This window comes from Lissotriton helveticus, chromosome 7, assembly GCF_964261635.1.
Source record: "Lissotriton helveticus chromosome 7, aLisHel1.1, whole genome shotgun sequence".
In the NCBI taxonomy this organism is placed as follows: Eukaryota; Metazoa; Chordata; class Amphibia; order Caudata; family Salamandridae; genus Lissotriton; species Lissotriton helveticus.
The window spans coordinates 1211623031-1211648280 of record NC_136068.1 but is presented as its reverse complement, the minus strand read 5'-3'; the positions used below and the strand labels follow the sequence as shown (position 1 = coordinate 1211648280).

The 25250-nt window shown below is 44.6% G+C and overlaps 1 protein-coding gene across 1 annotated transcript in view; it reads left to right on the top strand.

The window, feature by feature from the left end:
- Positions 1 to 25250, top strand: part of DGKE (diacylglycerol kinase epsilon) — a 216656-nt gene that overhangs the window by 122995 nt on the left and 68411 nt on the right. Inside the window, exon 7 of the mRNA XM_078654405.1 lies at positions 14193 to 14306. Coding sequence (XP_078510531.1) covers positions 14193 to 14306 — 114 coding nt within the window. The remainder of the gene's footprint in view (positions 1 to 14192; positions 14307 to 25250) is intronic.

The window sequence follows — 25250 nt, the reverse complement described above, 5'->3', positions numbered from 1 at the left end:
ATAGAAGTAATTTTCAAGTTGGGCCATGCCCTTGCCTCCCTGTCTGGAAAGGAGCTGGGGAACAATAAGCGTCCACAGCACTTGACCTTCGCAGTCGTAGTTACGAGATAAGGAGTCCCGGGCATAAGACTACAGCATCTGCGGTCTACAATTAGAATGTAACTCCCATTATAGAGTCTTTGAAAGAATGGTTCTATCTCTGTAGCAGGTGTGCCTAGCTGGTGACATGAAAGGTTATTTGAGTTCTCTTCACAGGCTCCATGCAAACTAATTCCGTTACACAGAAGTGTACCGCTTAGTGACATCGCACAATTATCGCCACTAAGAAACACTTTCTGTCCTTTATTACTGACACATGCATGTGAATAGGGCAGGTTCCATGTTGTTTTAATGTACCCTTTTCCCAATTTTTCGTACATGCCAGCCTGTATATATTTTTGGCAGTATTGAAACCTGAAGGTTGATATTGGAATATTAATTATCCCATGTATAATCCATTCACTGACAGGTCGTTCTGACATTGTCACTGGTAATCTCTCGAGTTTCTCAATGCTCAGGATTGTATAATCAGCACCCTTCTGGGCCATACTGATTTGTTTATCAGTAAGGTTAAAGATATTGAAAAATGACGTTGTGTTGATTAAACGCCAAGGCACATAGCCTGAACGCAGATTTTGTAACGTCCAGCCAAGCTGTACAATAGAACGCAATTGAGACTGACCGTGTTGTAACAACAGTAAGTCTTGCGATATTATGTCGATTGCTGAAGACACAATGCTGTCCAGAGAAAAAATTCTGGAGGACAGAGTCATTAACCCATTGTCCACTACAGAAAGTGATTTTTCTAAATTAATACGGTCAATTTCCCGTATTCTTTCTGCTGTCTCAATTTGAGTAACCTTCCAGGCCTCGTTGTATGCTGCATATACAGAGGCTGCTATGAAACGTTTCTGACGCTGTTTGCGCGGTCCCATAATGAAATCGCGCAAGTCAGCACCATCAGTAAGTAAAGTTAGGTGTTGCTTAATTTCTGCCAGTGTGGAAGTCTGTAGCCACTGAAGGCATAATTTGCCCACACTGTAGGTGGTTATTATTCCTGGGTGTTGTCTTTGGGAATATCTAGGGTCTGGCCTGGTCATTTTGAACCCCTGTGCTTTGTTCAGGAATCTGTCTTGACAGTTATTAGTATCTGTGGGCCAGATCAACCACTGTTTCCAATCAGGATGTGTTCTGTTTTGGTTCATTACATAATTTACGTCTATCTCTTCGTCTGTTGAGCTATTGCTGTTCAATGTTGGTTTTGGAATAGACGGTTTGTTTAAATCTTTGATTTTGGCTAAGCCAAGACAGGTAGTTTGTTGAACAGTGTCATTTAAAAATATAATTTGTTCTGGGATCATGCAGGCTCTAAACAAAGATTCTATACCCTGTACTTGCCATTCTTTTGTGCCCCAAACACTTTTCAATTCAACATTTTTGTCCCAATAATCAAAACCAAAAGTATTCATTTGTTCAAAGAATGAGTCTGAATATATCAATTTTGTGTTGGTTATCATGGTCTTTGTCCCTGTCTTATTTGACAATTTGAAATAAAATGTTTCAGCATTACTTATGTTAAAACCTGAAAAGTATGAATATTTGTCATAAACGGTTCTTGAGCTTCCTTTTGGAGGGGTTGCACAATGTTCCCATTGATTATAATTAAAACATTTCTAGGTTGTGCAGATCTATGTAGAAAATGGTTACCATAGTGGTTATAACAGTACATACTATCATAATTTGTCGAACCCTGCAAATAATCATGTTTGGTAAATTTAGCAGACATCACTAAGTCAGACATCATATTGTTTATACTTTCAAAGTCCCAATCATCAGCAAATGTGCTTGGTTTTACGAAGTCACTCAATGAGATTTTAATTTGGTGTGGATATTTCAGGATTTCAACCGGACCATAGATTTCGTAGTCAGTGTTGTCCCATGCTACCCCACCCGGTATAGGATTGGCTGTGAAGTTGACTGAAGAAAGTTCTCTTTTCTCGACGTGTGAAGATGTGTGTGGTTTGAGGATCAAGTTGATTTTCTTACTTGCTGTGTCCATTTTAGCATATTTTCCCTCAATGAAGCGTCCCAAAGTTAGTATCATGATGGGCCAAAGTATGAGGATAAATGCACCAAAACCCACCCAAAATTCAATCCATGGAGAAATTAGATATGTTTCTTTCAGTTGTTTCAAAAGTACTTTAACTTTATCTTTAAAGGTTTTTGTCGATGGCTGTGTTTTTGATTCAGTGAAGCCTTCAGAGGAATCATCGAAGTTTATGAAGTAGCCGGATGCAGTTCTGTCTATTGTTCCAATTGTTTCAGGATTACTGTTTCTTGCATAGTCGTTTGTTACTTCATTATAGGTTGGTGTGTCTCTGCTAAATGTTTTTATTTGGGTGTTTAGAGGTCTAAGTTCCATTGCATTGTTGCATAGTCCTTGTTGTTCTTCTGTAGGTGTTTCGAATGTGATTAGCCTCTTTGTTAGGACCTCTGTACTGGTAGCAAACCTTGGTGTTCTGCTACTCATGGGGAGTCCACTTGGCCTACTGTTTGTTATCGGCCACATGATTGTGGTTTTACCAGGTCGATGGATACAACTCGGTTCTCCTTTTTACCAGCAAGCGGCGGTAGTACAACTGATCTTGTCCCGTTGACAGACAAGACAGGAACTGCTTTTCTGTAAGAAGGCCCAAATTCCTTCTTTACCGCGATCTTTTCTCTGACTAGATCCCCGACTTTTGGAATCCAGACAGGTCTTGCTGGGACAGGTGGTGGTTCTTCAGTGGTTGTTGGCTGTTGTTTCAACTTTATGTTGCTCAGGTCTTTTCTTGTTTCGTTTAAGTCCTGTAAAATAGCCTAACGATCTTTGATATCAAAGCTTTTTTCCTTTACCACTGAAGTCTGACTGTCAAGGTCAGAGATTAACATCCTAGTTCCAAATAATAATTCGTACGGACTGAATCCCTTCAGAGAATTTCTTGGCAGGTTATTTAGACTACGTTGGACACTTATTAGATGTTTGACCCACCCAGCTCCCGAACCTAATATCCTTTCCGTTATAGATTGCTTTATGCCTTGGTTTTTTCTTTACACCATCCCGTATCCCTCAGGAAGGAAGTGAGAAGATTCCCGCTGTGCTATGCTCATTTGGCCATGTTTCCCCTCAGGCTGGAGGGCTCGAGTGAAAACAATGGTCAAACGTAGCATGCTCTTAGCGTATATGCCATTTAGACTCGCAAATCTTTGTATAACAGTCCAGACGTCAGCCGAGTGCTGGTGATCTACATTATAAGTGGAAACTAGCCTGTATATGTTAATTGCAAGCCTTGCTTCTTACTGTTGATTTTTTCTGGAGTGAAACGACACGTTAGTACACCGTTTCTCTCACCACTGCGATTCCTGTTGCAGTTGGGGCACTTTTTTACAAACATGGTGTGATGCAGGCTCATGCCTGGCCACCAGTACCTTGATTGTAATTCTTCCAGAGAATCTTTTAGTTTGAGGTGTCTGAGACCCTCGCCTATATGTGCGTCTGCGATTAACAAGTTTCTCCTGTCCATGTTTGGAATCACTCTATCCCCCACTCCAGGGATTCGAGCAAAAGGGACGGAGTTTGCATCGATTATGTATGTATAATTGAGTGGATAGTTGATCGGTAGCGCTGAGCAGTCACCTTTTGATGACGTTTTCACTGCCAGCACTGTTTCACCGTCAATATACTTCACTGTACGCTTTTTTCGAACTACGGAAGCCGATTTAGTTGCTACCGCTGTGGCTGTCTCAGCCAATGAATTCCCTGCAACGTGAACGCCATCACGCTGATGACTCAGTGAGTGTATCACGTGAGTCTTTGGTAGTTCTTTTTGTAAAAGAGCTATTTGTTCCCAGAGCAGTTTCTGCTTTATTGTTGCACCTGTGTCATCTTTGTAACCGTTTTGAATCCATGTCTGCAAATCGTTGTTATATGATTTGACGCAGTAATATGAATCGGACACTATAAGTGTCGGGAATTCGCGATCCGCATTATCTAGCGCCATTTTCAATGCTATTATTTCAGTCTGTTGTTCTGAATTAGTTTCTACTGAGTGTGTTTTTGTTAATAGAGGTCTTAGTTTACCTCCGCGCCACACTTCTTTTGTAATCTCACATGTGGGGTTGTATGTTTGTTCTCCCCAAACGGAGGGTTGAGCATGTCCGTCTGTATAGATTACACATGCGTATTGTCGTAAGGGCAGAATGTCGATAGGCAGAGGGAATGTTCTTTCATATTCTAGATTTTTCAATTCCTCTAGTTCTGGATCAAAGTAGTAGTATACTTTGTCCGTTGTAATGGAATTCACCCATTGTATCCATTTCGGATTCAATGTTGTTGTTGGTAAATTACACGGTGTTGTTAATGCCTCAAAGGCTGATTCTGCTGTTCTGACTGTGATACGTCTACCGTCAGCTTGATCTTTTTCTCTAGCTATCGCGGTTTGAACTGCATGAACAATTTTTTCTTTAATGCTGAATTTCTGTTCAGCTTCTGTGTACAAGTGTGATTTGAATGCAATTGGTACCTTTTCTCCCTCATTAGAGGTCAGGTATGTGAATCCGCATCTTCCTGGGATGACTCGAATCACAAGATTGCGTGTGTTGTCACGTGTTTCTAATTTAGTTTTAATTAGCATGTCTGTTTGTAAGGATCTCAGAATTTCTGTGTGTATTTGAGTCCAATTGGTTCTTTTAAAATCTGGTTTTATTAGATCATAAAGGGGTTTGACCCTTTCTGCGTAATTTGCAATGTATGTTCTTCCGAAATTTAGGAAGCCTAGAATTGACTGTAGGTTTTTTAGTGTTCTAGGTGCTTGGAGTACGGCACATTTCTCTAGGAAATTGTCAGCCAGGCTTTTGCCTTCACTTGATAATTCATATCCTAAGAACAGGACTGTTAGATGGGCAATTCTGGATTTTTTAAAGTTGAATTTGTAACCCTCTGCCGCGAACCCAAGTATTATGGTGTTCACTCTCTTCAAGTGAGTCTCCAAGTCATCATCTGTTAAGTATATGTCGTCGACATATGATAATGCTTCGTCGTCATATGTTTGTAGTAATTCTGTTACTCTCGCTGAGAATACTCCCGGGCTGTTCTTGTACCCCTGGGCTAACCGACAGAATTGTTTTTGAGTGCCATTTATTGAGAATGCAGACAAATATCTGCTCTCTGGTGCTATGTTTGACAAAAGAATCCATTAGAGATGTCTAATGTTGTTTTGTATTTTTTGCGCACTATGTTATTCATTAGTGCAGCACTATGCGAGTTTTGTACTGCAAAAGTTTTGCAACATGAGTTAAGGTGTCGGTAATCCAAAACTAGACGATATGAATTGTCTGGTTTGGAGACCGGAAACAAAGGGTTGTTCATTTGTGAGGTGCAAGTTTCAATCACCCCCTGGTATTCTAGCTGATCTAGGATTTCTTTTACCTGTTTTTTAGCTTCTTGCTTAATTGGGTACTGTCTCTGTGCAGTAGGTTGTGATTTTAACTGGATTTTGTGAGGAGGAGAGTCCTCATCCCATCCTACGTGATTTTTATATAAAGCAGGAGCTAGGGCTACTGCCCACTTTCTAGCAAGTGTGTATTTTTTATGAATTGGGATGTGATTTGAGAAGGCAGGCATAATTATTTCTTCGCCATGAGGGCACTCCCTGACAAACTCTGGTGGCCAGTCTTTTTCAGCTAGAAGGATGTCATAGCCCTTGGAGAGATTATCCCAAAATAGTCCCCTTATTTTTCTAGTCTTATCCCCCTCTATACGTAAAGTTATTTCATATATTTTGTGAGGTTTGCTAACTCTGGTGTCTGCAGTTTCCACTTGAAGATATTCATTCGTGTCCACTGTCTCCAGATGATTCATAAGGACTTTGCGAGCTATGCTCACTTCTGCTGCGCTGTCTAGCATTGTCTGAGCCCATTCTCCGTTTTTCAGTTGTGTCCTCAGTATTCTCGGCATTGTTAACTACCTTGATACTAGCTACCTTCTTTTTTGGAAATTGTAATTTCTTTTTTAGCTGAGCAGGTTCCTTGTCTTTGGACTTGGCGTGCTCTTCTCTTTGTTCTGATCGTCCTCTTCTTTCCGATTTCTGCGAGGAAGTCTGAAAAGATTGAGAGGGACGTGTATCAATGTCTTGATATCTATCAGGCTTCTTTATATTATCCCTATTTCTAAGGTTATATCTTTTCCCAGAGGGGTCACTTTGGGGTGACCTGTGTCTTTGGTTCGGAGATTTTTCTCTCCACCGAGGAGACCTTCCTCTGGACTAGAATTTCTTTTCTTTAGGATTGGATTGTTTGTTTCCATCCCAGCTCTTTTTTTGTGATGTTGAGTTATTATTAAAAAATATTTTTTCAGGACTTTCAATCAGTTGTGGTTTTACTGGTATTCCACCTAAACTATCTCTACCTAGTTCCTCATAGGATTTTTCTATGATTCTGGCAATTTCAGCTTGTTGGTCTGCTATATCTGTCTCTTTTAGCCTCTGGCGGATCGCCACGTTTGCTGCTTCTCCCTTTATGTTGGCTAATAATATAGCCGAGACCTGCTTGAAGTCTTTTAGTAATTTCATACCAAGAGTTAAAGCGGGTTCTGGACCATATTCGTCTTGAATTTGTTTTAGCACATCTGGTATTACCGAAATGGATGGAACACCGTGCGTTTTTGTGTAGATGGAAGCAAAGACTGTACCCCAAGTGTCACAGTCCTCAATGTGTGGTGCGATTCCCATCGGAAGACAGATAGTCAGAATCCTGTGTTTTTCTAACGGGGTGGTGTCTGGAAACACAGCCTCTATTTGGGTGATTTTTTGTGCTAACCAGAATGGTATTTGTTCCCGTTTAGCTGGTACTTTACCTAGGCAGGATTGTATGTTCTGTGGTGTAATTTTATTTGTGTTCCCCTGGTGAGGGGTCAGCTGTGGAATTTTAATTGCTGGTTGAATTGTTGAAGTCCGCATCACATATTGGACTAATTGTCTATGTAATTTTATTAATTGTTTCAACTGTGTTAACAGCTCTGCTGCAGACATCCCATTGATGTCTGGATGTGGTGTGTATCCTGCTAGGACCGGCCACGTTGCTCCTGGTCTACCTAAAGGACCGAGCCTGGTGATGTGATTATTGTGTTTTAGGGCGCCATTAAATAAGAGCAAATGCTCTTGAAATTTAAGTGGTACTTCCACCTCCTCGAAAGGAGTGTACTCTCCAGGAGGTTCCTCTACTTTGTAATAGTGGAAGTACTTTGTTACAGCATTTGCTGCTGGAAAATGTATCCATGAATAGTATACCTCTGTCTGCCGATATTCGTGTGCCTCAATTACGAATATGACTGTACCACCTCTAGGTGTCAGTCCATTTTCTATAAGTTTTAAAGTTATAGATTTCCTCTTAATGACCGGGATGAGTATTATATCCTGGTCTGCGTCTAGCAGTGCAGCATCAGCTGCTGCGAGTTCAGTTGCTAATCTAACTGCCTCTCTTTCTCCTTCACTGTCTGACATTGTACTGTCCAGAAGGTTATTTTGTTTGTTTGCAGATCAGGTTTCTTATGGAAACAAAGATTAGATGCACAATATTTTGGAACGGTTTATCCTTCAACGTTGACTAAACCAAGTACCATACATAGGAGTTTCCTCCTGCGAGGTTTGATGGATATTACCTTTCGCCCACTCCAGACGTCTTTGGAGTATTATGGAAAAAGGGGTCTGAGTGAGAAAGCATGACTGAGTTACTCTAAATGTCTTACGTTAATTTTATCGCCCTTCCAAACGCGTTGGGCGCCATGTAGTGTAGTTCCTATTATCCCAATAGGCTCTGCGCATTGGAATAATACCTTCAATAGTATAGGCCTAGACCAGACGCTAACTAGGTCTACTACTGTCGATATTAGACTTAAAGTTTTGGGTTTGCCAGCTAGCTCAGAGTTCACTAGAAACTTTCTCGAATAGGCAAGGAGGAGTTGAACCTCCCTGGATAGACAAGAAGGGATTTAGTTTCTGACAACCATAGAACATGACAACTTTGCTCTCCCCTAATCAAGAGTGTATCTCGAGAGTCGTGTGAAAACAAAAGGCAATTTATTTTACTCAGTCAGTACGTGCATTCTTAGTCTCATCAGATTGTAGAGAAAAGGAAGAGACGGGCGTGTTCAATAAAAGATGTTATTTATTGATCAGTCTCTTTTCTCGTACAAGAGAAATGGATCGATATTATTGCAATACTTATGGTTAAGTAAAGTGCATACATTAAAAGCAGAAGTATAAAATAATACTGTAAAAACATTGATATGGTTTCTAGGCCATATGAAGGTTTAAAATGAATAAGATATATTACATACACATATACATTTGACTAATCGTACTCAACTGGTGTTTCTAGCTACGCCTACCCCGTGTACCTGACCTAAGTCTAATGCGTGGGCGGGAATAGAAAGTTACAGTTTAAGTTAAGTTTGTTTTGCCAAGTGACTGACTAAAGAATTCTCTGTGAGGGGTTATTCAGTTCTGTACCTGGAATCTAGGATGGATGAGGGATGGTATCTCTCGTCTCTGGTCTCGATATTCCAGGCTGCCTGCGAGGGCTACCCGGAAGCGCCGGAGCTGGATTTCTCGGCAGGAGAAAGGCAGCGTCTCGTTCTCAGCGCGTCAGAAAGGTGGGGCTGCGCCAGCGGGGTCTGCTCTGCTCTGGGCTTCGGCAAGTCTGGCTGCTCCGATCTCGTCACCACCGCGTGTGTTTGCATAGGGCAATATCGGTAATATTTATACCTTTAAGGTGCCGAGATTGACGTAAGGATGGACATAGATACGTCAATAAGGATGTCATACGACCAGGTCGTTAGCACATTCTTTTGCTGAAGTTCTCAGTGAAATCAAAACAATGGCCGCAGGGTTTTTCCCAGGTTGTCATAGGTTTGATTTGTTTTGAGAACTCCGTATGCCTTATCAGGGGCTGGAGGAATATCGCTTGTCTAATTAGATGGCAAGCGTTATGACCTAATCAGATAACACGCTCCTGTGCCGTAGTGTGGCTTTATCAGATAACGGTTCCTGCATCATGGGGGTTTTCTGCCTCATGGGATGGCTGCTAGTTAACTTGTTAGTTTGTTAACCAGAATAGGGTCAGGAATAGGGGGATCGATACAGAACCTATAGGAATACATCACACCATGTAATATAGTTCTGATTCGATCTCGTTTTGGTTCGGTCAACTTCTCCCAGTCAGAAGTGTGTGCTATGGCCTGCGAGATTGCCGGATCTGCAAAAAGGGTGGAATCTGCCATGATTGCTTCAATTTCGGCTTCTGAGTACGTAAGTCCCAAGTTTGCCATGATGCAGGGTGCAGAGAGATGTTTAGCAGGGGAAATCAGGAACCCTTAGTATAGGGAACTCTCACAGCTGTGCGCTGCTAATTACAAATCAACAAAAAGAGAGGTAGGGCAAAAGTAACACTCTTAGTCCCCACTCTAACTAGAAAAATAACAACAAAAGAGTGTTACTTGGTAAGAAACACAAAGATAAATGAGCACAAGGGGTCAACAACACCAATTAGGTTTGTTTAGAAAGCCCTCACTCACCGACCTGGTCGGTGACATGCTTCATCATCGGGCCCCACTGGGTGTGACCGAATGTCACCCCAGTGTGCTTCAACGCCAGATTTACTGCGGAGCGGGTAATGTGAAGGTGTGAAAGCTAGGTGGCAAATTACGTGAATAGAGTGATGTGGTGAATTAAAAATGCCTTGTGTGTATCAAAAATTGATTTAACGGTTGATCACCAAGGGCATATTAAAAAATGTGTTGGTAAACAAGGTCAACTAAATTGGATGGCCTGTTTCCAATAACATTACGTGACAGTGAACGGTCAACATGTTTCTGCCAATGTTGGTGTAGTTAACCTGGCATTCGTCAGGACCTAATGTGATTAAACCCCGGCGGTATGGGCACGCTAAGGCCCACCCTACCAAGGGACGTGAAAGTAAAAATATCTGTCGAAGTGCAATGTAAAGGGGGCTTCACCGAGTAAAAAATGGGAGGCACAGCCCTTCTGGTCTCTGGATCAGAGACTCCAAAAATTAGATGCACCTGTGAAGGTAAAAGGGTACAGACAGACACGAACAGACAAACAAACAATTAGTTTTTGTTCTGCAAACCGACAGACATAAAAACGGTGCTGCCACCCGCCATAATGTAAACATACAGGATGCACCCGCCAGTGTTGTGGGCGCACCCTAATTCGTTTTGCGGGACCGCCGCACCTATGGAGAGCAGTCCCTTTTTCAGCAGCGAAGGCGGGCGGACTTTGTCTGCCCGCCATCGTAATCGGTCTCTCAGTTTGGAGAAGGGGTTCTTCTTTCTAAGCTATGTTCATATTCGTAATCTGCTATATCACGACTACCAGCCTATTGTTGTAGGTATTTTATTTGGTAAAACAGATTCAATGGCAAGGCTATTCCCAAGGTGAGTTTGGAGTGAGATATGAGGAGAGGCTCCTTTGCTTAAGCCTGACAGTTTTATTCAGTACCATCCTGCTCAAACCAGGAGGTGAATACGGTAACCTGCTAGGCAACAACAAATGACCCCTCAGCTGGAAACATGACGATAAGGAACCTTTAGTGTCCGTAAAGCACAGTACTACCTTGAAAAACAGGCAAACATCTTACGAAGCTGGTATCAAACCTGGGAGTTGTTTTTTTTACAATGACAATGAATGTATTAACTGTTTGATTAATTCAAATCATTACAGAAAAAAGCTACTTTTTTCAAAAATGAGTCAGTCGTTAAAACTAATTCACCTCTGCCCCCTCGCCAACCCCTTTAATGCCATTGTCCTTATGAACAGCTTACATTCCTTTATTCATTTGAGCACGTTGTCGTGGTTTACTTTAAAAACAATTTAAAATTAGGGCAATAAACTCTGAATTTATTAGATAGACCTTTGGGTAAAAGTGTTGGCCTCTCTTGTGGTATGGCAGGGTCTGCCCTGCCACATTCGCCATTTTTTTGTAAAACCCAGCTTGCCAGAATAGGAAAAGGGACATCAGACTGACACAGGAGAGATATCTCCTTGTGACGCCTCCTTTATGGCAATCCTGATTAAATGCGTACATTTGCCCAGTCTTGCTAAGTTTCTTTCCGTTGAATCTGAGAAACACAAGGCCGAGGCCTCCCTGCAGGTCCTTGTTCCATTTGCAATGAGTATTGGGTGAAAAGATGCCAAGGCTCATTGTTCAATTCGGGACAGCAGCACAAAAGGTGTAACCAGGATTCTTTAGCAAAGAAGCATAGCCTGTACTCGATATTTTCCCCCTTACGAGCCCAGTCTGGATTGAAATCTGTGATGCCTAGCGTGATAAGTCTCATGAACAGTATTTTCCTATTTCCTGACAGTGCCTCCCGTAAGTAGGGTTGCTCTTTTCCGAGAGTATATGATTTGTCCAGTGGCTCTTTGAGCGAGCTGGGGCTGAGGGATTCGATGTCTAGAGCAAATGATGTTTCCAGGACCTGCTTGTTCACTGCTTTCTTCCAGGAATATTGAGGAATTTCAGATCATTGTAGGCTTGCTGCCTCTATCCTTAAGAGGGTAATGGCCTGGCTAAGGCTGGTGTTCCAGGCTGCGCCTGTCTCCTCGCAAACGGACATCAGTTGATGTCTGCATGAGTCTTCCGAAGCCCTCAAGGTCCTGATGTATAACTTTATCAGTTTCCCCTGGCCTATCAGGTCCAGCCTTCGAAGGCCAAGTTCCAGTCTTATTCTTGTTTTACTAGCTGCTTGCGGAATTTGCAGCACTGACTTGTATGCCTTAATTGAAGTTGTATTTAGAAACTTGTCCAGCGATTTCGGGAAGGCCAAATGGCCATATCTGATGGCAGGTAGCAGTTTTGCTCTTAAAACAATCAATATCGGCTTAGCTGTTGGACTTAACAAATAGTGGCTGAGTTGTCTCAGCAGATGAATTACATTGTTGGCCTTAGTTTTTAGATGTTTTAGATTAAATATTGAGGTGGCCCTTTCTGAGAGCCAAACCCCAAGGTATTTATAGGCTGCTCCTGTGTCAGTGTGCAGCTCTCCTAAATAGCAGGGGGCTTGCCTTTTATGCTTGTGTTTCCCAAACACCATTACCTTGGCCTTCCCCTGATTAATCAGTAAATAGATATCTTAGTTGGAACAATCCAGCGAATGCAAGGCTCTCTGAAGCCCAACTCTAGTATGGTCCATTATTACTGTTTGAGAACCTAGGCTGGCATCTTGCAGAGCAGCCCCCATATCTGTGGTGTGAAGATTGAACAGAAGAGGAGCCAGTGGACAGCCCTGTTTAAGACTGTTTTTTGTAGGAATTTTTGAGGTTACTGTATTGGTACTTGTTTTGACCCAAACCCAAGTGTCTTCGTATAGCGATATTATTGCTATTAATAAAGTGGGTGGGATCCCCCAGCTGGATAATTTCCAGCGTAGCCTTCTGGGAGTTGTCAGTGCCCAGACTAAAAGCTAAATGCATGCATACATATTTCAGGGCAGTCATAATTGAAACAACTTCATGCCAACGAGATAAGCCAAGAAGGTAGAGAGGTTATGCTGGTTTTATCAACAGTTATACGACACAGAGCCAACCAGTCCAGACTGAATAAATGCATATGTCATAACAAGTAACCTAGATAAATTATCTCCTGAGCAATTTGAGCACCCAGACCTGCTAATTACAAAAGAGGAAGTAATACACCGATTGAGGGCCTAAAAACTGCTAAAGCACTGGGCCCTGGCTGATTTAATCATGTAGGAAAACATTCTGGCCACATTTCCTGGATGTACTAACCACATTGCTCTATTCCTTCACTACCCAGGGTAGGGTTTCTCCCTCTATGGCAGAGGTGAGAGTCACAGTGCTACCTATACTGCTAAGAATGTGCGGAATATGGTCTCTATAGGCCAGTTTTTCTTACTGAACTTAGGGGCGAAGATCTATTGAAAGATGTTTGTTGAACAGTATCCTCCATTACCAGGTACTCCCTAATAGCTCTGACTTCATGGACTGATGCTGGATGAGTAACAACACCAGGAAAGTGCTGCACATGATTGAAACAGCAGCAAACCCAAAGGCGAGACAAAACTCAATGGGCTAGATTTGGGCTTTCCTACAGAGGTGATGGAGGCAAGCAGGTTTGGTCACAATTTTATGAGTGTGATGTGGGTAAAATAGGTAGAACATAAACGAGTCAACACTACATATTCAGAAAGGGTGAGGATTAGAAGGGGGAAAAGGCAGATATCACCCCTTTCGCCTCCATTTGATGCTCTATATCTGCTGGCACAAACAACTTTTGATACCACTGTAGCAAAAGGGATTAAAATGGGACTGGATTCCTTTGCATTAACAATGTTTGCAGACCATATTCTCATCTGCTTGTCAGAGATGAATCTCAGTCTGTAAAAGGAATGTTTCCAAATCGAAAGCTCGAAGCTTTGCAGGCTCCCCAAAACATGTAGCTGCCTGAAGGGGTTCATCCACCTGTTCCAATGGAGCACAATATCTTTAACATATCTGTGTGTTAATCTTGCATCCACTTTCTGGGATATTTTTTTGCGTGAGCTATTTACTTGTACTAGAATTGAAACCGAAAGATTGATAACGATGGCACAATATGCACCGCTGTTTGATTAGTCACATCACGTCCCTCAAAATGATGGCCTTTCGAGGATTTCTTTTCCTCTTCCAGGCAAATGAGGTTACTTTCTGTCAGTGATTATTGTATTGTGATCTTTATCGCGTTATGGCTCCACAGTTTAATATCTTGAATTAAGCATTTTGGGAATTGTAATAGTCTTGACTTGTAATAGTTTTAAATAACTGGAATTATTGTGGTAAAAGTGTATGTTTTGATATGTTTTCGAGCTGTAAAACTCATAAAATTGCATATTTCCCCTCAAAAATGACTGCAGACTTGTAATGCAGATGTGGGCACAAATAGGATTACAGACCCAATTACTGTGAGAGTCTTAGCCTGCGTCGTTGGAAAAACCATGCTTCAGTTCACATGATTTTATTATCATTTATTTAATTTGATTTTCAAAGGCAGCTCTGATATGAACATATTTTGTATCTGTTTTCTGCCTGTTTCTACAGGTGTTAAACATGAACAACTATTTCTCTGTGGGTCCTGATGCACTCATGGCCTTGAACTTCCATGCCCATCGTGAAAAGGCTCCTTCATTGTTTTCCAACAGGCTTCTTAATAAGGTGGGTTGATCACATTTGTTATTCCTGGCACAGAGGAAAGTAAATGTAATATCTATAGTTTGAGTGGGTGAATGATTAACATGTGTGAATTTTAGGAGTAAAATAAAATGTGAACACCTCCCCTGACACTGATAACTTTTGGTTTGTTTATTTGGTGAGTGCATGACATCAATCAAAATTGTCATTTCTGCCCATGTAAATATGTTCTCAGTTATTTCTCATTTTATTATTTTCACCGTTTTACCAATTTTATAACTACTCATATAAGGCATTTCTTTTTTAGATGACTACCCCCGTATTATGCATTATTTAGAAATAATTTCAATATTTAAATGTACACTTATGTGTAGGGGTTATATATGAACATATACAAATATTAATTGCACATGTCCGTAAATACTTTGAATTCTACTGTCCTGCTTCTGTTGTTTAAATGAGCACTCCCATATTCAGGTTTTACCAATCCTTTCCCTCACACCAACGTCTTAGGGATCTACTTTAAATCCTTCTGTATAATAGGGAGGAAAAAGTTTACAGTGATGCCCTTCTGCAACCATAGCACCATTGAACCCCTCACAGAATTGTGAATGGAAATGTCAGGTTTAACAATGCATCACTGATACCATGTTCACCCCTTCACATTTTTTTAATGTGATAGAGAAGTCGGCTTATTAATGTTGCAGGAAAGGGCCTTCTGCAGGACCCTGAAGGTAATGTGCTCTTAGAAGGACCTTCAGCTCAACAATTGTAAGTATATGTACTTTAATGCTAAATTGCACCTCCCCTGTACCTAAAGGAAAATAAAAATATAGGTAGGGTGGGAGACAGATTTGTTAAACTGGGGACTGTGAGAGTGCCTCTTCTGGTGCTTCTATAATTAAATACTTTCTATATGTTGTATCTATTATTGAAACTCTCTGCTTCCTTAGAACAAACACTGCTAATTCAGACACTTGTCTCGATTCATAGAAATAGCTCTTTCCTACATTGTATCACTCCTACCTACTTGTGCTGCCTCAAATATGCACGTCGTGAAATACTTATTCTGTGAGTAAGAGCTAGTAGAGCAGGGGAACATGTCTGAATGCTTATAAAATAAGCAAGTTTAGCTAGCGATCCCTTGACTTAGGTCATTGTATACATGTTGATAATCATAGGAACGTAACAGGAAAGGATATTATAAAATGAACACCATATACATTATGCAACTTCAGATACTAGGTAGCAGTGGATTGATATGGCATCAGTCACTCTTAAAAAGAGCAACAGGAAATGCTGAGGCTTTTATATGAAGGAAAAAGTAATACCATATCAGGGTCTCCTACCTTTACCTAAGAACCATGACTTCTGCCCTATTACGTTTACCAAACATTAATTCCACTTATCGTTATTGCTACTCTCATCATTTTAACCTGTGCAGTTGGACTTTGAGTTCAAATGTAATTAAAACAATTTCATAAAATACACATAAGCCAGATTAAGTTTAATTTTTTATGTTAATGTAATCTATTGACTTTAGAAATGGTAAATTTTAGGGATACGGTAAATTAGAGTTGCAGTTAGGTGTTTATGTATTTATTTTTAGCAGTTTACTTGTCTATAGTGCAAACTAGACCCAGTGGACGTCAAAGGGATCTATAAAGGCACATCTTATAATTTGTGGCCAACGTAGTAAGCTAATCTAAATACAGAATATACTAATCTAATCATTTACCCACAGCGGTCAAGGTTTTGAAGCTCTGGGCGCACTAGCTCAATAATTCTAATCCTGTCAACTCCCAATGGTCCACCACTGTAAGCCCACCTAATCTTAAACAGGTGGGCCCACCTAATCTTAAACATATATACAACGAAAGGAGCGCATAAATCATGTATCACATTTATCAATCAATTATTATGCATTATAGCAACTAATCCAATTCACAGAATATAATAACATTTAATTGTAGAGGCCCAACTACTTGTAAACAAAAATCATCAGCTAACAACAACCTTAGATTCCAGAATGCTGCCTTTCAAGAACTGCATCCGTCAAAACTCCTTGATATTCAGTGAGTAAGGGGGCACAGGAGCAGCAGATGTTGTCATTCTTTTTTAGATGTGATATAGGGTGTAGGGTTAGGGGTATCTAACCTAAATGCAATTAAGGGTTGGCATTAGAGTTTTTGATAAGTTTAGAGTTACGATTTGAGTTAACATGCTACAGGGTTAGGGTTCTAGGTTGGGTTAACCTACAAACACCTTGCAGGATTCTAGGGTTATATGTCCAATCTAAGAAGCCTAATATTGAATCAATGAATTTTATTCAATCAAGAAACTGCCACCTTCATGAAGTCCATCCACTCAGGTTCCCCCACCACACCTACTCCAGAGGACTGCGCTCCTTGAGTGCCATGCTTAAACCCATTCAGAACACCTCCACCTCTTCTTTGAAGAAAGCCTCAGCAGACCCTTCCACGCTTGCCAACTGCATACTGATCTCTCTGTTACTTTTCCCTGCCAAAGGCTTAGATAAAATCATCAAGAGATTCCTGACCGAATACCTCAATAACCACTGACTCTTTGACATCAATCTGTCTGGTCTCAGACCCAATCACAGCACAGAAACTGCCCTTATTGTCGCCTCAAATGACAACCCCATAACTCCGGATGGACGAGACATGGCAGCCCTCATTCTCCTGGAAGTCTGCGGAGCATTTTACATGGTTTCCCACCTATCCCTATCCAATGCCTACGTGACATCGGAATCCAAGTGCGCTCACTCCAATGGATTTGCTTCTTCCTGGATGGAAAGACTCAGTTAGTCAACCTGGCATTGCACACTTCGGACGCACACATCCTCATCTGCAGTGTTCTGCAAAGATCCCCCTTAAGCCCGACTCTCTTCAAAGCATACATGATCCCTCTAGCTAGCATGATCCGCTCTCACAACGTCACCGTCCTCTCCTACGCAGACATGCAATAATTCTCTCCTTCACGGACATGACAACCGGTACCCTGCTCAAGTACAATGCCTGTCTGAAATTGCCCACTGGCTGAAGACCAACTGTCCGAAGCTAGACACCAACAATGCAGAAATTGTGATCTTCAGGAAGAGCACTTCCTGGTGGGAATCCACCTGGTGACCGACAGAACCATGATGGACACCCACCCGCACCACCCACGCCAGTCATTGACTGATAACTCGACATGGTCTCCCAAGTCAATGCATTCAGGCCTCATGTTTCCATACCCTGAAGATGCTGTGGAAGTTTTCCAAATGACTTCCAAAAGTACCTGGAACACCATCACACACACCCTCTATGCTGGTGATCAACAAAAAACTCAGCAGAAGGCTGCAGACCATTGAGAACTCATCAGCCAGAATAACTTAACCTCCCACGCCGCACTCACAGCACAACTGAAGGAGCTCCAGTGGCTCCCCATACGCAAACAAGCACAATTCAAACTCTGCAATCACACTTTCACTACAATATGCTGGCCCGGCATATCTCAGCAACTACTTTCACAAACCTTCCAGACACCTCTATTCATCTGGACTTGTACTTGCACTCATTCAATAACCAGATCCGGCAGTCAAGCCTTCTCCTATGTCACTCCTAAAGTGTGTAACGACTTGCTGGTACACATAAGAGCCTACTCCTCACTTTTTGAATTCCTATTTGAGGCCCTAGGTTTAGTTAGACTCGCACCTGCCCTGCACCAGGATACCCTCCCCAGTCATAGTGTGCTCTACAAATCTGCATAACAACATAACTGAATTTAAATACTAACAACACAGTAGGGAGGTTATTAGTCTCTGCATTGTGCCATCTCAAATGGATATAAGTTCAATCAAGCTTGTTCTTATTGAGCCGGCATTATCACACCTGACATGAAGGGTAATAAGACTTTAATGTTTCACAACAGATCTTTAATATGTGAGGGATGATCCAGTTTACCCTCAATACCAACTACCCTAGCAATAGGTCATGCGTAAAAAACATCCTTTCTCTACATTGGGCAGTAAACCGAATTCAAAACATACTCTCTAATTGTTACTGTTTATGTTTTGCCTCCTTCACGAAGAAATATGTCAATAGTGAAGATGACCCGGAATTGTATTCCTATAGGCCATCTTTTGTTTGACAAAAGAAGCTTTTCCAATCTGTGGTATACTTTATATTGGTATACCATTACATCCCCCCTCCTGAAGCCTGCCAGGACATCACAGACACATGTTTTGTTTTGCCTGTTACTTGGATACAGTGCAGTTGGTTAGTTTCCCTAGTTTGCAGTGCAGTGTTACAAGCTAGTACTCCTGCAATGTAATGTTCACGTCCCATAAAAGCAGTTCCTTGGTTTAGTGTCCTCTAATAGTGTCCTCATGAGGCCGCGCACAGTATTTGCTAGTGCCCCTAAGATGCAGTTCAATGTGCTGGTTTATTGTCTATACAATTCATTGCATTATGGTGGGATAGTATCTGTAGGAGGCAATGTAATGTGTCTTGTTCCTGTAATTTTCGCTGTGGTGGGCTACGGGCCCTATGATGCTACTGGTCCTATGATGCAGTACACTGGTCTGTTATGAATAGATATATTGTACACCAATAAAGCACATTATTTACTGTACAGTATTTATGATTTCTTATTTTATGATATGTGCTATATCGACTGTGCTTTTATGATTATTAATTATTAATCGGATAAAGATTTTTTTTTTAAATGTTACTGCATACTCTCTCGAAACAATAGGGGACCTCTTTCCGGCAGGACATGTGTTTTCCAGCACAGAAAAGGAGCGGTTTAACTTTCATGGACCAATATGTGTTCAGCAGGCTCTGCAGAACTCTGCGTGCGTACATTACAGAATTCCCTCTGGAACCAGCAAATTACCCACAGCTAACATTGTTCATCACATGAAAGGGGGTCGAACAACTCATATCCAAGTTATATTGGGCCAGTATGGCCCTGGTCCCTAGTAGAGACGCTAACATCGGGGAAGCATGGGAACCGGATCTGGAGCACACGATACAAGACTCACACTGCGAGTATTGTTGCACCCAGACCAAAGAGGTCTCACTTAACAGTAAATACAAGCTGATACATTTTAAATTGCTATGGAGAGCCTGCATGTACCCAGAGAAAATTCACAGGATTGACCACAATAGGACACACACATGTCCCGAATGTGATGCACAGCACGCTGATTTTGCCCACATGATTCGGAATTGTGTAAAAATAGGATGCTACTGGAGGGCCATTTTCACTCTCTTATCTAAGATGATACTACACACTATAGCCCCTGCACCTGCAATAGCTCTGCTGGGATACGTACGAGAGATCCCTAAGAAAATACGCAAATGTCCTATTACTTTAGGTAATCTTCATTACTCCGGGTCCCGTAGTCCTCGACACCTTCATTCACAATATGAGATATTATATATAAACTATCTCTCTGACAGAAAAAAGAAAGAAAGGAATGCTGGACCTACCCTCCCCCTCCCGCCGGGAGTACATAAGGGTACAGGTCCCAGCATTCCATCTGAAATACCAAGCCACGGATGAATGCCGGCAGTCCGGGAGGGAGGGAGGGAGCTCATGAAGGTGTCGAGGACTACGGGACCTGGGGTAATGAAGATTACCTAAAGTAATAGGACATTACCCCCAGGTCCCTCCGTCCTCGACACCTTAATTCATAATATGAGACATACCAAAGCAACCACGGCAATCATCCCAAAAAAACACAACAAACCACCAGAACCAGCAAGGAAAACCAGCAATTTATTGCAAAAACAGAATTCAAGGGCGAACACAGCCCAACACCCCCAAAGCAAAACCGCCCTCATCACCCAGCAGATTGAGAAGGCGATAATGCCTGATGAAAGTATTGGAAGAAGCCCAGGTGGCCGCCCTACAAATCTCAGAGAGAGGGACACCCCGAACCTCAGCCCAAGAGGCCGCCACCCCCCTCGTAGAACGAGCCTGAACCCCAACCGGAGGAGGGGACCCAGAAAGCGAATAGGCCAAGGAAATTACCTGCTTCAACCAGCGACCAATATAGACAGAGGAAGCCCTACGCCCACGGGAAGCAGCCCCAAAGGAGACAAACAGGGAATCAGACACACGAAAGGGAGCCGTGCGGTCAAGATAAACATGCAGAGCCCTGCACACATCCAACAAGGACCAACAGGGACCCCCCGGGGAATCCAGAACAGAGCCCAGCGCAGGCAAAACCAACTCCTGACACCAGTGAAACTGAGAAGCCACCTTAGGTACGAAGGACGAATCAAGACGAAGCACAACCCCATCCTCCGAAAAGGACAAGAAAGGCTCACGCGCCATCAAGGCCCCCAACTCGCCAAGACGACGAGCCGAGGTGATGGCCACCAAAAAAACAACCTTTAAGGTGACAAACTTCAAATCCACCTCCGACAAAGGTTCAAAAGGAGGATCGATCAAGGCCCGAAGGACCAAGGGCAAATCCCACAAGGGAAAAGAAGGCCGGGAAACCGGACGAGAGAGTGAAAAAACGCAGAGCAGACGAGAGACCAAGTCCTCCCCATCAGAAAGGTTGCCCCACGGGGAACGGAAGGCCCGAACAGCCGCCCATTGAGCGCGCAAGGTGGACACAGCCCAACCCTTCTCAAAACCTTCCCACAAAAACTGAAGGACAGCCTGCAAAGAACAGTGCAAAGGGGAAAAGCCCAAAGCCGAACACCACTGACTGAAGTTACCCCAATGGCGATCATAAGACCGAAGAGTAGAAGGCCGACGCGAACCCTGAAGAGCCACCGCTAAATGTTCCGGGAAGCCACGCCTCCGCCACCCCTGCCTCTCAACCGACAGCCGCAACCGGAGAAGAGACAGGGACGGGGAGGACCACAGGGGAGACGGGGACAGGGGGAGAAACCAAGGACCCCGCACAGCCAGAAGATGGACCGTCGGAAACCACGACCGCCGAGGCCAAAAGGGCAGAACCACAACCACCTCCCGATCTTCCAGACACAAGCGGGACAGAAACCGGGGAATCAACGCCAGAGGAGGAAAGGCATAAAGCAGGCGGGACGGCCAGGGAACCGTCAGGGCATCCACCCCCCAACAACCCTCCTGACGAAACCGGGAGCAGAAGCGGGGAAGCTGCGCATTCCGCCGGGAGGCAAAGAGGTCTAGAAAGGGACGCCCAAACCTCTCGCACACAAGCCGAAACGCAACCCGGGTGAGAGACAACTCCAGAGGCACCGGAAAACAGCGACTCAGGACATCCGCCGCACAGTTGTCCACACCCCTGAGATGAATCGCAGTAAGAGACAGCAGATGACTCTCCGCCCAACAGAACAACGGAACCACCACCGCGTTCAAAGAGGCCAAATAAACACCCCCCTGATGGTTGACATAGGCCACCGTCACCATATTGTCCGACCAAACCAAGATGTTCCTGCCCAGCAACAACTCCCGAAACCCCATCACAGCACGGGAGACAGCCGACAGCTCCCTCCTGTTGGAAGACCTGCGGCCCTCCAGCAGGGACCAACGACCCTGAAGGGACCGAGACCCCAAGGTCGCTCCCCACCCCAAAGCGCTCGCATCCGTCGTCAAGACCAACGAAGGAGCAGGCTGCAAAGGGAACCCCTGGGACAGATGGACCGTCTCCGACCACCAAAGCAGAGCAGGGAGGATCACCGGAGAAACAGGAAGAAGAGACTCCCAAGCGTGGGACAATGGATCCCAATGAGACAGAAGGTACCCCCACAAGGGGCGCAGTTGAAAACGAGCCCAAGCCACCGTAAAGCAGACGCCGCCATCAGACCCATAAGACGCAACCAGAGGCGCACCGGAAAGGAACCCCCCGCCCGAAAACGACGAGCGAGGGACACCAGGGTCACAACCCGAGGGACTGGCAGGAACACACGGTTGAGATCCGTGCGAAACCGAGCACCGATGAACACCAGGTCCTGGGAAGGAGTCAGCTGGCACTTGGGTAAGTTGATCAGAAACCCGTGCCGACGCAACTCCGAACACACCAATTCCCTGCCCTCCAACAACAGAGCCCGAGACGGAGCATGGATTAACCAATCGTCTAGATAGGGATATACCATCACCCCCTGAAGATGGAGCCAGGCGACCAAGGGAGCCACCACCTTCGTAAAGACTCGCGGGGCAGAACGAAGACCGAAGGGCAAAACCCGAAATTGATAGTGGCACCCCTGAACACAGAACCTCAGGAAGCGACGGGACCTGGGATGCACCGGGACATGGAAATATGCGTCCTGAAGATCCAGGGAACACATGAAGTGACCCGGAAGCACCAAGGGGATCACCCTCTGTAAGGTCTCCATGCGAAAGGGAACCCGCAACACCCAACGGTTCATCACCTTTAAATCCAGAACCAAGCGGAAACCCCCCATATTCTTTGGGACCAGAAAGATCAGGGAATAGAAGCCCGACCCCACCTCCAAAGGAGGAACCACCTGAATTGCACCCTTCAGAAGAAGATCCGCCACCCCCTGAGACAGGTGGGCCCTCTTGGAACGGCAAGCAGGCCAGGGAGTCGGGCGCAGGCCGGAATCTGGAGGGGGAACAGAAAACTCCACCATGTAGCCCTCCCGAAGAACATCCAACACCCAAGCGTCTGAACAGGACTGAACCCAGGCATCCAGGAAGAAGTGCAGCCGCCCTCCTACCAACAACCCAGGAACCACAACCAAAGAGTCAGGAGCGAGGCTTCGCAGGAGGAGGGGACCTGGCCTTACGATCCCGATCCCGACCCCGACCAGAACCAAACCTCTCCTGGCCTCTCCCAGAGTGCCTACGATAGGAAGGGCGAAAGAAAGATTTAGCCTTAGAAGGGGCAGAAGCAGCAGCAGCAGCAGAACCTTTAAAAGAAGAAGAGTGCTTCTTCTCCTTAAATAGTTTATGCAGTTTGGTCTCCAGCTCCCCCCTAAACAGAATAGAACCCTGAAAAGGCAAACGCAAGGCACAGGCCTTCTGCGCCGAGTCCGTCTTCCAGTCCTTAAGCACAAGACTGCGATGAGCCGCCACACAAGCTCCGCCGGAGAGGGCAGCCGCCCGCACAACGTCAAAAGAGACATCGGAAAGAAGCTCCACTTGACGTTCAATGTGTTCAAGAACACCAGAACAGTCCGTGGCATCATCCATCGACTGATAGAGCGACTTAATGTCCGACAGCAGAGACTGCGACAAATAGGTCCCATAAACGCCGGCCCTCAACGCCAGATGGGAGCCCGAATAAACCTTCCTGAGGGCCACGTCCGCCTTTTTATCAACCGGATCCTTCAGCACAGCGTCCTCCGACAAGGAAGTGCGACCCACCAGACTAGCCACAAAAGAGTCAATGGGAATTGAATCGGGCAGCTCCGTAGCCATATCCTGCAGGGGGTAAAGGCGGGCCATAAAACGCGGAACCAGAATGCGATCCGGGTCAGCCCACTCCCTCTTCAGGACATCTTTAATAAAAGGATGCACCGGAACATCAACAGCGGCAGAACTCTGGAACTGGCGCAGCAACGAACCCCCAGAAGTACCGGGAGCAGCGTCATCCGCGAAACCCATGTTCTCCATCACGTGCTTCAAGATGCCTGGCAAAGCGTCCTTGTCAATGTACTTCCCCTTCAGCTCCGAGTCCCCAGCCCGAACAGACTCGTCACCAGAAGAAGCAGAGGAAACAGGAGCAGCAGCCGTCCCCTTGCGTCGGGCCCCACCATCACCCATCTCACACAGGGTCTCTCTGATCAAGCGCTTCAAGCGTGCATCCCCAGCCCCACCACGCCGTCTGGACCGGGCAGGAGACGGAGAATGCAAAACATCAGAAGAAGAAGAGGAAGAGGACCTCTTCCTGTGATGCCTCTTCCTTGAACTCTTCCCCATGCTCTGAAAACAGCTCAAAAAACGAAGGCAAAGCAAAGCGCCACAGGAAGGACCAAATAACAGTAAAAACCGCTACGCGGTACTCACCCACCGCCTCGGTTTTTAAACAGCACCAAAAAACGCGGGGACAGAAGCGCCTGATCCTGTCCAAAACGGACGTCAGGCAGCGTCCCCACCGGAAGGCGTCATCACCAAGAACCAATCCGGAGACGCGAAGGAGGCCGCGGCCCCCAGTAAGCCCGGCAGACCGGGAGGGGCGGCCATCGGGCAGACGCCGAGCCCACGCGAACCAAAATCCACGCGCGGCTCCAAGGAAGCGACCAGGACAGCCCGCGTCACTTCCCCCAAGCCCGGCAGGGAGGGAGAGGCAATCCATCCAACCGAGGACACGTCCTCAGAAGTAAGTACAGCGCAGGAGCACCAAGCACCTCGCGCCACAGCAGATCCTGTCAGAATGACAGAAAAAAGAAACAGATGGAATGCTGGGACCTGTACCCTTATGTACTCCCGGCGGGAGGGGGAGGGTAGGTCCAGCATTCCTTTCTTTCTTTTTTCTGTCAGAGCGATAGTTTATATATAATATCTCATATTGTGAATGAAGGTGTCGAGGACGGAGGGACCTGGGGGTAATTCACATATATCGCACTGCAGTTGGTTAAAAGAGAGATAGCACTGCACAAGGGGAGAAAAGTTACCCCTACTACAAAGGCCTGGCTCAATATTCTGGTATACTATAATACGAATAGTGAACTGTTTGCCATGACTCAGTCCTTGGCGCCCAGGCCGCGGGACATCTGGGAGCTACTTAAGTGCTACTTGTTGGAAGTTGGCTCGCCCCCCCCCCCCCCTTCCCCCCCCCTGCCGCAGCAGTCTGCAGGTATGGTGCCTGCAGGGGTGGGTTAGGCCGCTGTGACTGTTTCCGATGCCCGTAAACATCTCTAAAATGCAGGAGGTGGGCCACGACTCTTGGAATAAAGGGACGATTGCAGGATGATTAAACGTTGATTTAGTAAAGAAATGTGTATGTTACCCCGGATATCAATGTGTGTTGTGTACTTGACCATTCCTCTACGTAAT